At 44.1% G+C, this 13,485-nt stretch overlaps 2 protein-coding genes across 8 annotated transcripts in view; one reads left to right on the top strand and one right to left on the bottom strand.

The window, feature by feature from the left end:
- The window catches only part of LPIN2 (lipin 2), a 72,115-nt gene that overhangs the window by 17,584 nt on the left and 41,046 nt on the right, over positions 1-13,485 (top strand). For 5 of the 6 annotated variants that reach the window (XM_030552847.1, XM_030552846.1, XM_030552841.1 and 2 more), the window contains one exon: positions 9,723-9,923. In XM_030552847.1, the coding sequence (XP_030408707.1) occupies positions 9,732-9,923 (192 nt within the window). In that variant the 5' untranslated portion in view covers positions 9,723-9,731. Of the gene's footprint in view, positions 1-8,541; positions 8,740-9,722; positions 9,924-13,485 lie in introns of all 6 variants that reach the window. The other variant, XM_030552844.1, reaches the window with a different exon arrangement.
- Positions 1-13,485, bottom strand: part of EMILIN2 (elastin microfibril interfacer 2) — a 136,576-nt gene that overhangs the window by 4,100 nt on the left and 118,991 nt on the right. Inside the window, exons 9-10 of one of the 2 annotated variants that reach the window (XR_003999103.1) lie at positions 9,472-9,564; positions 252-1,310 (exon numbers count right to left, since the gene is read on the bottom strand). The gene's annotated coding sequence lies outside the window, so the exon portion shown is untranslated. Of the gene's footprint in view, positions 1-251; positions 1,311-9,471; positions 9,565-13,485 lie in introns of those variants that run through there. The other variant, XR_003999104.1, reaches the window with a different exon arrangement.

The raw sequence follows: 13,485 nt of genomic DNA on the forward strand, positions 1-13,485 counted from the left end.
AGATGTGTTGCTCATATCCATTCCACACCCGCCCTCCTTCCCCACTGTCGGAGTAGCCGGCAAGAAGGAACTGAGGAGCGGACGGGCCGGCAGGGGTATATATCAGGCGCCATAGCAGTGCCACTCCAGGGGGCGACCTGCCGACCCACCGGAGTTGCTAGGGTAAAAATCTTCCGACGAAAGTGCACGCGCGGCGCGCACACCTAACTGGAATGGATATGAGCAACACATCTCGAAGAACAACAGTTACAAAGGTGAGTAACCGTCTTTTCAACCATAGACTACGAAAGTGCAGAATAGTGATAGAATATGCCTTTGGATTTCTAAAGGGGTGCTGTCACAGTTTACTCACTAGATTCGACCTCAGCAAAAGCAGTACTCCTATTGTTGTTGCTGCTTGCTGTGTTCTACATAATATCTGTGAAAGTAAGGGGGAAAAGTTTCTGCCTGTGTGGTGGGTTGAGGCAGATCGCCTGGCTGCCAGTTATGAGCAGCCGGATGCCAGGGCAATAAGTAGAGCACATCAAGGCACACTGCATCTCCGAGAGGCTTTGAAAATCAGTTTCATGAATGATCCAACACTGATGTGACAGTTGTGTGTGTTCCTTACCAACCTGCCCCCTTTTTCGCATGTAGTGCCCTGTAAACTAAACCCCCACCAACCACAGTGTACATAAGGAATAAAAGAGCCTCTTGTACTCAATTCATGCATTTTTATTATGCTAACAAACACTGAACAGAGACAGCAATGAATAGCAATGATAACCAGGTAAGGGCCTGATAACACAGGGATGGAGGGGCAAGGACACATTGCTAGACAGTGCAATTATAATAAGCTATCAAAGCTGTGGAAATGAGAGCTTTCTGCTCCATGAACCATCCCTTGGAGTTGAGTTCAAGGGATAATGGAACTCTTCCCCTCCATCCCCACCACATTCTACAATCTGGGAGAGGAGGATATGGAACTTGGTGAGGACGACAGCTGGTTCATCATTAGGTGCAGCGGGACTCTACGGTCTAACTGCTTTTCCTGCACCTCAGCCAGATGTCTCAACATGTCTGTTTGCTCCCCCATGAGCCGCAACATCTCCTGGTGCATGTTACGCTCTTGTTCCCTGCTTGCTTTTCTGCCCTCTTGGTCGATGCGTACGCTGAGTGTGAGAGCCTCTAGACATGGAGCTGGGCCTGGTCAGCCTAGGAGGAATGCATCAAATCACAGAACATGTCTTCCCTTGTCTGTTTTTTTGGCCTTCTAATCTGGGACAACCTTTGTGCTGGAGTGAAGGAAGCACCCAGAGAAAATGTTGCAGCTGTGAGGAAAAGAATATGTTGTTGAAAACAAAAGGTTAAGTGTTGCAGTGAATGAAACAATTCACAACAGTAAATACATTCCCATAGGTATTCAGCCAAATTTTGTGTTTTTAAAAGAAGAGCCTGCTGGAAAGGTACAACACATGGCAGGCCGCTGGGCAGCAGATTTCAGTTTGCAGGCCAGGTAAGCACACATGGAAGGGCACGCGGTGTGAGAGCAAACCCAGGGAAATTTTTTAGTGTGGAAACTCTTGACACATAAACAAGCTTTTCTAGGAAACACTCTTTGTGTGGCTGCACTGGCCGCCACTGTTTGCCAATTGTTTACCTCAAATTAAACAGTAACCACAATTGCATTTAACTCCTGTAGTGTTGTTAGAAATGTGCACTCACCAGAGGTGCCTTCCCTGCCATCACAGTCCTGCACCAGTGGATCCTGGGAGGGGATTGGCTCCAGAGTTAGGAAAAGGTCCTGGCTGTTGGGGAGAATGGATCCTCCACTGCTTCTTCGAGGGATGTCCCTGTGGGTGCTCCACTTTAGGTCAAGGTGCATCCCAGCGCCTTCAATCAGAGATTTGTACAGCAGTACCCCTACTGGCTGGGCAGGCGCTGTGCCTGCCTCTCAAGCCATCAGTGTTTGAATAGTGCATGCACAGCCTGGGATCCTCAGTTCCTTCTCTACTGACCATGGCTAGAGACAGAGTTCAGCAGTGCTCTTCGAGACTAGCTAGTTAGTTTGTTTCTCAGTTTAGTTAGTTTCAGGCATTTGAGTTACTACTTCTATTTAAAAAAAAACAAACAAAAAAACACCCCTGCAGTTTCTGACGTGCCTAGCTCTCCAGACTTAGAGATGCACCTCCTGTAAGGATGCCATCCCCATCTCGGACAGGCATTCACAATGTGTACTCTGTTTGGGGGAGTCTCATGTACCCCAAAAATCCATCCACTGTAACAAATTGAAAGCGCGGACCCGCAAGGACAGGGAGCTCAAGTTTTAAAATGCTGCTCCTGGAAAACTCCCTCAGACCTGCATCTGACCCTGGCCAGCAAATCTCTGTGACACCCTCCAGAGGCAAAGGAAAAGGAAAAAAATGGCCAGCTTCCTCTCCCCTTGGGGAAAAAGTTAAAACCGGCTCTCCGGTCTCCGCTAACTCCGTCTCTCTGCAGCTGAGTGCTTTCCACACGGCAGGCACCTCAAGCACCGACCATGAGTCGGCTGCCCCACTACATGGTGCTGAGGTTCAGGGCTTCCAGTTGCCTGCCTCTTTCATCTCTCCTTTGGCCACCTTCGTCAGTACAGTGCCAAGTGCTGTTATGGTGCTGACAGTACAAGTGGCGGCGCAGCTTTTACAGCCGCTGCTCTCAGCACTGAGCCTCCTGAGGTCTCCAGCCTCCCTTGCAGTGTTTACCTCAGGGGCTCCTACTCCCTAGAGCCAGCTTGCGCCCCCGGGACACTTTCTGGTACACCAGTAGGTGCCCCAGCAGACTCTGCTTCCACCAGCTACACCGGCACCGACTCTTGGTCAGTCAGCTTCACCGCAGTTTTTACAGCCAGAGGAATTAAGGGTGTCCCATGCTCCTGACTCTCCTCTTCTCAGCACTATGTAGTGGGGCAGCCGACTCATGGTCGGTGCTTGAGGTGCCTGCCATGTGGAAAGCGCTCAGCCGCAGAGACGTTATCACTGAGACCGTTAGCACCCTACCTTCAGTACTCTCCTACCACTTCAAGCCCTTCCAATGAAGGGTGGGAGGATGATGAGGAGGAAGAGGAATATGATGACCAGATCTTTTCCTTTCAGTACTCTCTCCAGAGTCACTTGCCTACAACTGGGAGATGCATTACAGCACAATCTCCATATCCTCAAGGCTATCCACACTAGTATGGCAATCCCTGGATGGGACTACCCTCCTAACCCAAATAAACTTGAAGTCTTGGTTGAGGGTATAGAAAACCTTGCACCCTCGCCAGCGCCAGCGCCAACTCCAACCAACCATTTTTTTTGAACACCGTCTGTGTCTGTTCCTGGCCAACTGACAAACCATCACTATGGACAGATGGGTCCTGGAAATGATCAGATTGGATTATGCCGTCCCCTTCCTCTCCTTACCTCCCACCTCATCCCTTTTCAGGGACCCTCTCACGAACAATTGCTCTGTCAGGAGGTACAACATCTCATACATCTCGGAGCAATAGCGGATGTACCCCCTCAACACAGAGAGAAAGGGTTTTACTCCCAGTACTTCTTGACAGAAAAGAAAAATGGCAGTTAGCGTCTTAGCCTCGATCTTTGGTGTTTGAACAAGTTCGTCAAGAAACAGAAATTCCAGATGGTTACTCTCCCAATGATAATTCCAACGCTGGAGCAAGGAAATTTTGTTTGTTTTTCAACCCTTGACCTCCAAGATGCACAGTTCCATGTCTCTATCCACCCTGCCCATCGACGTTTCTTCAGGTTTGCTGTGGGAGCGGAATATTACCAATACAGAATCCTCCCATTTGGACTCTCCACCACACCACATGTCTTCTCCATGGTGCTAGCAGTCGTAATAGCACATCTCAGGAAAAAAGAATCCTCATATTTCCTTGTCTGGACGATTGTCTCCTCAAGTCTCCCACTCAATTAGAAGCGAACCACTTCTCTTGCAGAACTCTTGCAACCCGTCACGGCTTCTTCACTTTGGGCCTTCAAATAAACAAAAACAAATCTACCTTACAACCTACCTAACAAATCAACTTCATCGGCGACCACCTCGATTCCACCACCAGTCTTGCATCTCTCACCCAGGACAGATTCCACACAATGGGCATCTTTATTACCCAGATACGTCCCAGCCCACAGACTACAGTCCGAGACTCCCTACAGCTCTTAGGACATATAGCTGCTTGCACATTTGTGGTTGTGAATGCTTGCCTGTACGTGCGATGCTTTCAGGGTCGCCTAGCCACCGTATACAAACCAAACAAGCACAGGCTAACTGTGCCCCAGAAAGTCAAGGACTCAGTCCTCTGGTGGACCTCTCCCATCAACTTCTGTACCAGGATTCCCTTCCGACAAGATCCCCCTTCAATTACCATCACTACAGATGCATCCCTCACAGGATGGAGAGCACACATCGGCCACCTTGCCGCTCAGGGTCTCTGGGCCACTTCAGAAACCAAGCTTCACATAAATTTGGTAGAGCTCTGGGCCGTACCCAATGGCTGTCTCCATTTCCTTCCCATCATCCAAAACCGCTTAATTCGAATCATGCCCGACAATATCGCGTTCATGTTTTATGTCAGCAGACACAGGGGAGCCCGGTCACACTCCCTCTGCACAGAGGCGGTAAAATTTTGGAACTGGTGCCTTCAACACAACATCCATATCTCCTCCTCATACCTGCCAGGTTATCAGAATACCACCCACAAGACGAGCTCAGCCGATCGTTCCCTATGCAACATTAGTGGAAACCCAATGACACCATTCTTTCCAACATTGTCCAGACCTGGGGTTATCCCCAACTGGATCTATTTGCCAAACAACATACAAAAAATACCCGACATTCTGCTGCAGAGCAGGCCTGGGGAGACGCCTGTATGCTCCCTGGACCGAAACTCTCACGTATGTGTTCCCAGCAATGCCTCTTGCACAGAGTAATTCAGAAGATACGAACAGACAGAGCCAACATCATTCTCATAGCCCGAGCGTGGCCCAGACAACCGGGTCTGTGCAATAGAGGCATTGATGGGAACGCATACATGAGTTTTGGTCCAGGTCTCATTTTGGTATTTCCTCCTGCACATGTCGGTCAAGCCACCCATTCCCCTTCCCCCCACTCAGCAACCTCTTATCACAATGCAAGGGGCAACTATTGCACCCTGACGTTCGTCGTCTCCACCTGAAGGCCTGGCTGATCAGTGGTTCTCTAATGCAGAGTTAACCTGTTCAGACCAAGTACACACTGTTTTGCTACACAGCGAACACGCAACACGCGCACTACTTACCTTCATAAATGGAAATGGTTCACATCTTGGTGTGTTGACAAGCAGATCTCTCCAGTTTCTGCTTCACTCCCACTGATACTGGATTACCCATTACACGTTAAAACATTTGGCCTCTCTGCTAGCTCACTCAAGGTCCAACTCGCGGCAATCGCCGCCTTCCGCCATAAGATTGATAACGTAACGGTCTTGCCCATCCAATCACCAAAAGGTTCCTGAAGGGTATCCAGACATTATACCTGGACATGAAACCGCCTGCTTCACCTTGGGATCTGCACCTCGTCCTCAAAGCCCTGAGGGATACACCCTTTGAACTGATGACTACCTGCTTCCTTCCCCACCTATGCATGAAGACCGCCTTCCTCATAGCAATCACGTCTGCCAGACAAGTAGGAGAAATGAGGGTGCTTATGGCAGACTTGCCGTATACCACATTCTTCTGTGATAAGGTCACACTCCGCACACATCCAAGGTTCTTACCTAAGAGACACTCCTCCTTTCACATCAATGAACCTATACAGCTCCCAACATTTTTCCCAAAACCTCATGCTAACACCTTTTGAAACAGCAGTGCACTCTCTTGATGTTCGCAGAGCATTATCGTTTTACTTGGATAGAACAAAAACCATTTAGGAAAACCCCCAGACTTTTTGTCTCTACTACTCAGCATTCACAAGGAAATGCTATCTCTGCACAGAGACTTTCCAAATGGATTGCTGACTGCATACACCTTTGTTACCAACTCAGACAAATACAACCTCCTACGTCTATTAGAACACACTCTCTACCAGAACTGTCTCCACTTCCATGGCCTTTCTCCGTAATGTCCTACCGTCTGACATTTGCAAGGCAGCTACCTGGGCATCGAACCTTACCTTCGCTAATTGCTACACTGCTATTCACACTGCAGTGTCTGACATCAGATTGGGTAGAGCTGTCTTGTCAACAGCCTTCTTGCTTCATCCGAAGTCCCAACCATCCTAAGGGATACTGCTTTTCAGTCACCTGAAGTGGAGCACCACAGGGACATCTCTTGAAGAGGAGGCGGTTACTCACCCTGTGCAGTAACTGATGTTCTTTGAGATGAGTGCTCCACAATCTGCCGTCCTCCCCTCTACTTTGGAATTCGTAACAGACTCCGTTGTACAGAGAGAACCGAAGAGCCTGGGCTGCGTATGTGCTCTTCAAACACTGACAGCTTGAGAAACGTGCACAGCCTGTAGGGGTACTGTGTACAAATCTCTGATCGTAGGCGTTGGGATGCACTGTTGCCTGAAGTGGAGCACCCACAAGGACACTTATCTCAAAGAACGTCAGTTACTGCACAGGGTGAGTAACCTCCTCTTGCCTGCTGTGCATTCTCCTCCTCCTCCTCCTCCTCCTCCTCTTCCTAATCAACAATGTCTTCCTCGTTGTTGTTTGTGGCCGTCTGGGTCCCCTGGGAGGTATCCACAGAGTGTGTTGGGGTACTGGTGGAGTCCCGGCCTAGAATCGCATGCAGATGCTCACAGAAGTGGCATGTCTGTGGCTCAGCACCAGCTTGACTATTCGCCTCCCTTGTTTCCCTTTGAGCTCCTTTATTTTCACATAGCACTGCTGTGTGTCCCTGATGTAGCCTTTTTCTCCCATACCCTATGCAATTTTTGGCTTAGATGTCAGCATTTCTTCTGCTGGTTCTGAGCTCTGCCTGCACAGACTCTTCTCCCCACACAGCAATCAGATCCAGTGTGTCCTGTATGCTCCATGTTGGAGCACGTTTGCATACCTGGGCAGCCATGGTCAGTTGTAGTGGTGAGCTCTCCACACTGATCAAACAGGAAATGAAATTCCTGTTTTAGTGGCTGAAGTGCAGTGGAATTGAAAGTGTTGTCCAGAGCGGACACATTAGAGGACTCTGGATCACCTCCTGGAGGCCAAATAAGTCGAAATACACCATGCTGTGTCAACAATACCTCTAATTTGACCTGGGAAGGTCGAATCTAGTGCTACTCCTCTCGTTGAGGTGGTGTATAGGCGTCGATTTAAAAACCCTTTAGGTTGGCAGGAAGGGCTCTGTAGTGTAGACAAGCTAATTATAAATTCAACCTAATGCGGGGAATGTCGATTTAACGGCGTAGTGTAGACCATTCCTTAGAACAGTACCACTCAAGTCTTGTGGCAAATGTTTCTTCCTCTTACCCCCCCTTCTTCTCCCTCCCACCCCCACAAGATGTAGGAAGCAGCTCCTTTTGGATCCAGTGAAAACTGCTTCTTAAATCAGTCAAGGTTGCTTGAGAGCAATGTAAAATGTCATTGCTCCCTGTCTTCACTGGTCCAGAATTGTGACTTACCGTATCTAAGCATTTCTAGTCACTGTAGTAGCTAGGTCATGATAGATGGTGGGCATGCCACTAACTCTGCAGTTTTAAGAACTTTTCAAGCTTCTTGGTAGTGGAGGTGAAATTGGCTGAAGCTGCATGTGGATTTTGATCAACCAGAAGGATTCTGGACTCAAGTGAAAAGCTAGTAAATATTTTTTCCGTAGAATTCTTGTTTAAAGCAATACCATATTTTACAACTTTTAAAAATGGATTATTGAACTTATCTTTCACCTGATAAAACAACGCTGAGAGACCTCAACTTCTTTTTCCGCATCTCTCGTTTTTTTCTTTTTGAAGCCCATTGTGTATTAATGATGAGATCTACAAAGTTCCTAAGAGTACTTCAAACAGGAAGAGTTTAAGGTGGCTGTGCTATGAGCTAGACAGGCATGTGTGACTTTTTCTGATAAATCTGTTTGAAGTCAGTTTTCATAGGGAATGGATACAAGGTATATTTTTCAGTATTCCTTTACCATTGTGGTGGATTTAAATTTTCTGTAGGAAAACTTACAGTATTAGTGTCAGATCTTAGGAACCAACTTCAGTCTTGTCAGTCTCCCAAAGTGAAACTGAAAACTTTTAAACAATTAGCTTCTAAGGTGATTCACAACAATATTTTTTTTGTTGGTGCTCACTGTTCAAATCCCAGTTATTGAAATAATGAAGTATTTATACAAGGACTGTTGGAGAGGCAAGAGTATTCAGACCTGTTGAGCCCTATGCTGCAGAAGTTTTTTAAAAATGAAAGATTTTAATCTTGACTTGTGAAGGCAACTTCTCATTTGTGAATCAATACCATGGAATTTTGTTAGAAGTGGCTAAAACTTAGCCTGTTGTCAGACATGACTCTTTAAGTCCCCTAACTCTTCCTAAATACTTGTTGAACAGGATTTGGCACTGTTGTGAGGGTGAACTGTTGAACGTCCATCACAGAAATCAAGAAGCAGTACAGATGCTGTTTTCTTTCAAAAATTGACGGTTTGGTGCCACGAGTGTCCTGGGTTCATGTTCCAGTTAGTAAGATACCCTGACTGAAGAAAATCACCAGATGAGACTGCTCTCTCTGATTCACCACTGTTGATGTAGGTAGGTGTTTCAGCTGAAATACCTGCTTATCTCATCAACTCTGTGGCTGTATTCTGGTCTCCATTACCTTTGTCTGGACTGTTGCATGCAGATGCAGGTTATATATCTCCCACAACCTACAGTACCATCAGCCCACCTCCCAAAAAACTCTGTCCATCAACGTCTTATAGAAAAATTGCTGGCCAAGAGTCTTCAGTTTCTTAAACTAGTTCAAAACTGATATAACTCAAAAGATTTCAAAAGTTGTATGAGCATAAAATTGATATAATGGATTGGAGAATCAAACCCATTTTCTTCCTGTTTCATTTTTGTAATTTTGAAAGCATACATTGGGAAAAAGGTTTCAGAATGATAGCCATGTTAGTCTGTATCAGCAAAAACAATGAGGAGTCCTTAGAGACTAACAAATTTATTTGGGCATAAGCTTTCAGAGGCTAGAACCCACTTCAGAAGCTCTTTCATGTTTAAAAAACATGATTTAAATGAGATGTTGTATGTCACATTTAGCTAGGGAAAACTCTTGCAGAGGTGAGTTATAAATCCCTAAAAGAAAGGATTTTTAGAGTGTTACTGACACATCATCTTAACTATATCAGCACTATTGGATGCTACAAGAATAAGTTCAATTTAAATTAATGTGATTTATGCTACTGCTAGTATGATTTTGAAAGCTCTGAACTGAAATAATTAATATAACAGAGATGGTTTGGTAGACACTGGCAGCAATCTCACCAGAAAAGAAGCTGAAGAGTTTTTCCAGTATATAGTCTCTTGTTTAGGTTGTCTAAGAAAAATCTTGATCTCACAGTTCAATCAGTGGAGTGCCTGTAAAAAAAAAAACAAAAAAACTTGTGTTACTCATGTGGCTTATAGTAAACAGACTCGTTGACAATTAAATGACATTGCAAGATTAAATTTGGTACAAATATCTGACCTAATTTTTTCCCTTGTGTGGTTTTTTTTTTTTTTTTTTTTTTTTCCAGTCTCAGACTATGAATTACGTGGGACAGCTTGCAGGACAAGTTCTAGTTACTGTGAAAGAACTATATAAAGGCATTAACCAGGCCACTCTTTCAGGATGCATCGATGTAATTGTGGTTCGGCAGCAGGATGGTACATACCAGTGTTCTCCTTTCCATGTCCGATTTGGGAAGCTTGGGGTTCTGCGTTCTAAGGAAAAAGTGGTAAGTGTAGCAAATGGCATGGGCCTGGGGGATGAACCTGTCACTTGAAAGAAAAAATTATACATTTTTTCGTCTTATGCATGCACACCATGCAGCAATGCTGAAGCCAGAACACTTTCACACACAGGCGGTATAAGATGATGGTTTTGAGGTCTGATAGATAATCTTTGGCTGCACGGTCATCTGATAAGGAATGGATCACTGCAAAGATAAGTGTGTGCAGATCAGGAAGGAAAGATGAGATTTCTGAGAGCTACCCATTGACCTTAATATGAGCCCAAGGGATGTATGGCTTAGACTTTTGGAGGTTTTCACAGTGCTGCTAGCTGAAGAAACATGGATCAAGTGGCTGATTCAGGGCTTTGGAGTGGAGCCCGGAGCTGGAGCTGCAGGTTTTTGGCTGGAGCTGGAGCAGAGTCAGAGCACAGCTCCAAAGCCCTGGATATTGTAGTACTGGGACCTCAGTTATTGCAGATTACTTATGCTTAGGGATGTTATGCGTTAGTCATTACTCTCTTGACCCTGTAACTTCCTTGGTGCTATAAGAAATGTAATCAATACTCTGACACTTTATAGCAATCAAAGTTGCAAAAGAGTCTTATAACATGTTCAGGGGGTTTTCTCACACTTCAGTCAAATCTACCAGTTTGTCTCAAATGACAGCTTTTTACTAGTAAATGTGTATTTTCTTTTGTTGTTGTTGTTTAAACGGGACTTGCTCTGATACACTGGAGGAGGAAGTACTTCATACCACTTCTGTCCAACTGTAGTCACTGTATTGACTAATTTAGGAGGTCATAACCTCTACCCCATCTTAGCTGGGAGGAGGGACACTGCAACATGAGATCTTTAGGACTAGGAGGAGAAGGAAAACTGAGGGGCTCTTGGAGAAGATAAGAATGGCCATACTGGGTCAGACCATGGTCCATCTGCCCAGTACCCTGTCTTCTGACAGTGGCCAGTATCAGAAGCCTCAGAGGGAATGAACAGAACAGGGCAATTATTGAGTGATCCATCCCCTGGCATCCAATTCACCATCAGAAGTTTAGGGACACCCAAAGAATGAGGTTGTGTTCCTTACCATCTTGGCTAATAGCCATTGATGGACCTATCCTCCATGAACTCACCTAATTCTTTTTTGAACTCAGTTATATTTTTTGGCTTTCACAACATCTCCTGACAATGAGTTCCACAGGTGGACTGTATGTTGTGTGAAGAAGTACTTCCTTATGTTTATTTTAAACCTGCTGCCAGATCATTTATTTGAGTGACCCCCCAGTTCTTGTGGTATACGAAGGAGTAAATAACACTTCCCTATTCACTTTCTTGACCCCATTCATGATTTGATAGACCTCTATCCTATCCCCCTGTAGTCATCTCTTTTTCTAAGTTGAACAGTCCCAGAGTTTTTCATCTCTCCTTCTGTGGAAGCTGTTATACTCCTAATTATTTCTGTTGACCTCGGTATCTTTTCCAATTGACTCTTTTTTTTGAGATGGGGCAACCAGAATTGCATGCAGCATTCAAGGTGTGAGCATACCATAGAGTCATATAAATGGCATTCTGATTTTTTTTAATCTTATTTTCCATCCTTTCCTATTATTGTTAGCTTCTTTTCACTGCCGCCACACGTTGAGCAGATGTTTTCAGAGAGCTATCCACAATGATTCAAAGATCTTTCTTGAGAGGTAACAACTAATTTAGCCCCGATCATTTTGTATGTATGTTAGGATTGTTTTCTAATATGCATTACAGTAGAAACTCAGTTACAAACACCAGAGTTACAAACTGACTGGTCAACCATGCACCTCATTTGGAACTGAAGTATGCAATCAGGCAGCAGTGGAGACAAAAAAAAAAAAAGAGCAAACGCAATGCAATACTGTGTTAAATGTAAACTATTTTAAAAAGATTTGATAATGTAAGGAAACTGTTTCTGTGCTTGTTTCATTTAAATCAAGATGGTTAAAAGCAGCTTTTTTTTTCTGCAAAGTAAAGTTTCAAAGCTGTCTTAAGTCAGTGTAAAAATAATTCTTTTCAGTTTTGAAAAAAACCCTGTCACATTTTGTTCAGAGTTATGAACAACTTCCATTCATGAAGTATTCGTAACTCTCTTCTGCTGTGCTTTGTACTTAATTAACATTGAATTTCATCTGCCATTTTTTTGCCTAGTGACCCAGTTTTGTGAGATTCCTTTGTCCAAACTTTGTCAGCTTCGGACTTAACTACCTTCAGTAATTTTATATCAGTGACGCACCCCTGGGGTGCAATCTGGAGCTGTGGGACCGTTGTGTCCCCTTAACTCTTCCATCTGGGCTGCGTCTGTCAATGCTGTGCCAGTGACAAGGAGCAAATCCCTCCAAGTGCTGCGATCATTCAGCCAACAACATGCAGGGACGTACCCAGCTAAGTTGCATGAATGCTCTCCAAGCCACTCATGAAATATACAGGGGGAGACACCAGCAAATCCCTCCCCCCCACAGCCTTGCACCCCAGAAATGTACTGTCTTAACACTGCTCAAGACTTTCTCTTGAACAGTGCAAGCTCATTAATTAGTTTGACACTTTGTCAAAAGATAGTGGATATGCACCATCCTTTGTAATCTGAGCAGATTCCCTAAGAACTTCAGATAAACTCACTGATAAGGATAAAAGATTAAATTAAACATATTAACTACAGAAAGATAGATTGATTTAATTGCAGTTAACTCAGGTGATTAAGTCAAATTAATTGTCGTTTTAATTGCACTGTTAAACAATAGAATATTAATTGAAATGTATTACATATTTTTGGATGTTTTTCTACATTTTCAAATATATTGATTTCAACTGCAACACAGAATACAAAGTACAGGGCTCACTTTATATTATTTTTTATTACAAATATATGCACTCTAAAAATGATAAACAAAATAGTATTTTTCAGTTCACCTCATACAAATACTATAGTGCAATCTCTTAATGCAAAAATGCAACTTACAAATGTAATTTTTTTTGTTACATAACTGCACTTGAAAACAAAACAATGTAAAAGTTTAGAACTTACAAGTCCACTCAGTCCTACTTCTTGTTCAACCAATTGCTCAGACAACAAGTTTGTTTACATTTACGTGAGATAATGCTGCCCGTCATCTTATTTACAGTGTCACCTGAAAGTGAGAACAGACATTCGTATGGCACTTCTGTAGCCGGCACTGCAATGTATTTACCGTGCCAGATATGCTAAACATTCATATATCTCTTCATGCTTTGGCCACCATTCCAGAGAACATGTGTCCATGTTGATGACACGGGTTTAAAAAAAAATGTTAATTAAATTTGTGACTGAACTTCTTAGGGGAGACTTGTATGTTTCCTGCTCTGTTTCATCTGCATTTTGCCATATATTTCTGAGCGATTGGCTGAACCAGAAATAAGACTGAATGGGCTTGTAGGCTCTAAAGTTTAACATTATTTTATTTTTGAATGCAGGTCTTTTCATACATAATTCTACATTTGTAAGTTCAATTTTCATGGTAAAGAGATTGTACCACAGTAATTGTATAGGTGAATTGAAAAATAC

This window comes from Gopherus evgoodei, chromosome 2, assembly GCF_007399415.2.
Source record: "Gopherus evgoodei ecotype Sinaloan lineage chromosome 2, rGopEvg1_v1.p, whole genome shotgun sequence".
NCBI classification, from domain to species: domain Eukaryota; kingdom Metazoa; phylum Chordata; order Testudines; family Testudinidae; genus Gopherus; species Gopherus evgoodei.